Source organism: Brachyhypopomus gauderio, chromosome 8, assembly GCF_052324685.1.
Source record: "Brachyhypopomus gauderio isolate BG-103 chromosome 8, BGAUD_0.2, whole genome shotgun sequence".
NCBI lineage: Eukaryota > Metazoa > Chordata > Actinopteri > Gymnotiformes > Hypopomidae > Brachyhypopomus > Brachyhypopomus gauderio.
The window spans coordinates 24,300,101-24,302,600 of NC_135218.1; the positions used below are offsets into that span (position 1 = coordinate 24,300,101).

Genomic DNA, 2,500 nt, shown 5'->3' on the forward strand with positions numbered 1-2,500 from the left:
TGGATCATTTTTCAAGCTAAACAGGAAATATAATTACTTACTCCTAGTCCCATGTCTTTGATTTTGTTACCCTGGAGATAATCTGAGCAACACTGTCAACACTGTGTGTATCATTAGTGGTTGAGTAATTGCATAATGAATTTTTCAGTTTGGGAAAGTGGCAGGAGGAGAAAATTACATGGAGCATTGAAGAAACTGCACAGGTCAGCGAGAACTTACGAACTAAAGCCCAGATTCTGTAAGATTCAGTTCCTCAGTAGGAGAAATCGCTAACAGTCTCGTAAGATATAAGGCCCTCATGAGAAAAAAACACACACGCCTACTTGGGACTGTCGTGTTTAAGAGACAGTGCGAACAGTGGTAGCGTAGTCTAAAACAAACACATAAACCACCCAGGGAAACAGCAACTGCTCGAAGACTATAAAGATGTGATTGGGAAAGGTATATATATTTTACAAAAAACAAAATGAAACCCATAAAAAATCATTTGGAACATATGAACAGACTTACTTGGGACTCTGTTGATGGCCTTGAGGGGTCGCAGAACCCTGACGGTCCTGATCGCAGTCAGATTGATGTTCTGGAGGTCCAGAGAATATTCCACAACCCTGAGAACGACAGAGTTATGAGACACGTGATCAGCAATACACCTCAAGCTTGCCATACGTGTGCTACTGGGAAAACAGCAAGACGGCATGGACGAGATAGGTCGACATGGTTGGTGTACCCCAAGGCTCTCTTTAAATGCCTTTTTTCTTGTACTCTGTAGACTTTTACAACAAGTTAACAATCACATATCAAGCGTTTTAAAGGGCTCCATCTTGAATCCTAAAGCGATGAGGTATAAAGTAGCTTTAAAGAGGCCATATAACGAAAGACGCATTTTCTTCAGCGATTCTGCAGAAACGTTTGGAGTATCCGAGCGCCTGCCAACCTGTGAAATAAGATAACCCAGTCAGTTTTGTGCGGTCTCCCTGGGTCAGAAAAACATCGCAACATGCCGCCCAGATTCGGCGCCTCTTCCTCCGTCAGATGGAGGCTCATTAGAATTACACTGCTCCTCATCTCCACCCACGGCTGGAGAACTGCCCGTGCTCCACCAGCCTCCACCCTCAGAGAGCTGGGTAAACAGAGTTTAGTTTTGATGGCCGTGTCCCAAATACAGTAGACAAAAAGTTGCATGTGTGTGTTATCTACTTTGTGCTACGTGTGTGCCATCAACAAGTGCAGACGATGCTACGTGTTTCTGAGAATGCTGCGTGAACATTTCATCAACGCTTTAATAGTGTGGGAGTAAAACGAAACAATGGCCGTAGATATCCAGTGTTTTTGATTTATAAAGATTCTCCACATGCTCCAACCCCTGCTCCACGCTCCACCCCCTTCTCCATGCTCCACCCACTACTCCACGTTCCACCCCTTCGTCCATGCTCCACCCCCTGCTCCACGCTCCAACCCCTGCTCCACGCTCCACCCCCTTCTCCATGCTCCACCCACTTCTCCACGCTCCACCCCATTCTCCACACTCCACCCCCTTCTCCACGCTCCACCCCCTGCTCTACGCCCCACCCCCTTCTTCACGCTCCAACCCCTGCTCTATGCTCCACCTCCTGCTCTATGCCCCACCCCCTGCTCCATGCTCCACCCCCTTCTCCCTGTCCTTCATGTAGCTGATCTGTAGTCAGTTATAATTGTTTTCCACTCAGGTAATTGGGGTTAGCGGTATTACCACACTGTGCTAAATGAAAATTTCACTTTGCAGCCATCTGTAAAGTGATAAGTAATGCAAGTGTGTACGTTAATGTCTGTATGTCACAGGTTGTCTGAAGCAATGCAAACACTAATTTATTTCCAATATGAAGACACAGCTCACCTGTGGTGATATCTGTTGAATTCTACATACAGGAGCCAGTAGCAATTCTTTAAAAAAGCTCTGACATTAGTATCAACAATACTGTTTGTCTTGCTTTGGCAAAGGTGCTGCTCACATGTAAAGCTCTGGTTCTTAATTACAGATGTGTGAGAACCTCTGATTGGTACTAAGAGAAGCTCAGAAGCGTGTGTCCGTGTTACTGTCAGCATGTTCTGCTGAAGAAGGGAGTATAGTGAGGAGTGGCTCATTATCATCTAACGTGACAGGCAATCAATCCGTCCAATCTGAACAGGGCTGTGTGCACTGGTAGAGAAGGAAGCTGAGGGTGTTTGATCCATACCATACTTTGGCTAAGGCATGTCAGACACATTTCATTAAGACCACAGGCAACTGTGTTAACTTGTGTAAAAGGGGGTATGTTACCTTTCAATAAACATTAGTCAGCGATACTACTAAGATTTGTTCCTGTCCCACGTACTGCTGTTGGAAGGATCAATGTTGTTCACTGATCATCACAGGTCAGAGTTCTGAACCTGTGTAGGGTAGTCTCCGCCCTAGAACACTTCTCCTTTTTATTGGTCCATCACACTGGCTATTCTCCTTTTTATTGGTCCATCACACTGGCTA

The 2,500-nt window shown here is 45.5% G+C and overlaps 1 protein-coding gene across 1 annotated transcript in view; it reads right to left on the bottom strand.

The window, feature by feature from the left end:
* The window catches only part of cacna1ib (calcium voltage-gated channel subunit alpha1 Ib), a 72,544-nt gene that overhangs the window by 57,778 nt on the left and 12,266 nt on the right, over positions 1–2,500 (bottom strand). The window contains 1 exon segment of the mRNA XM_077016057.1: positions 511–608. Coding sequence (XP_076872172.1) covers positions 511–608 — 98 coding nt within the window.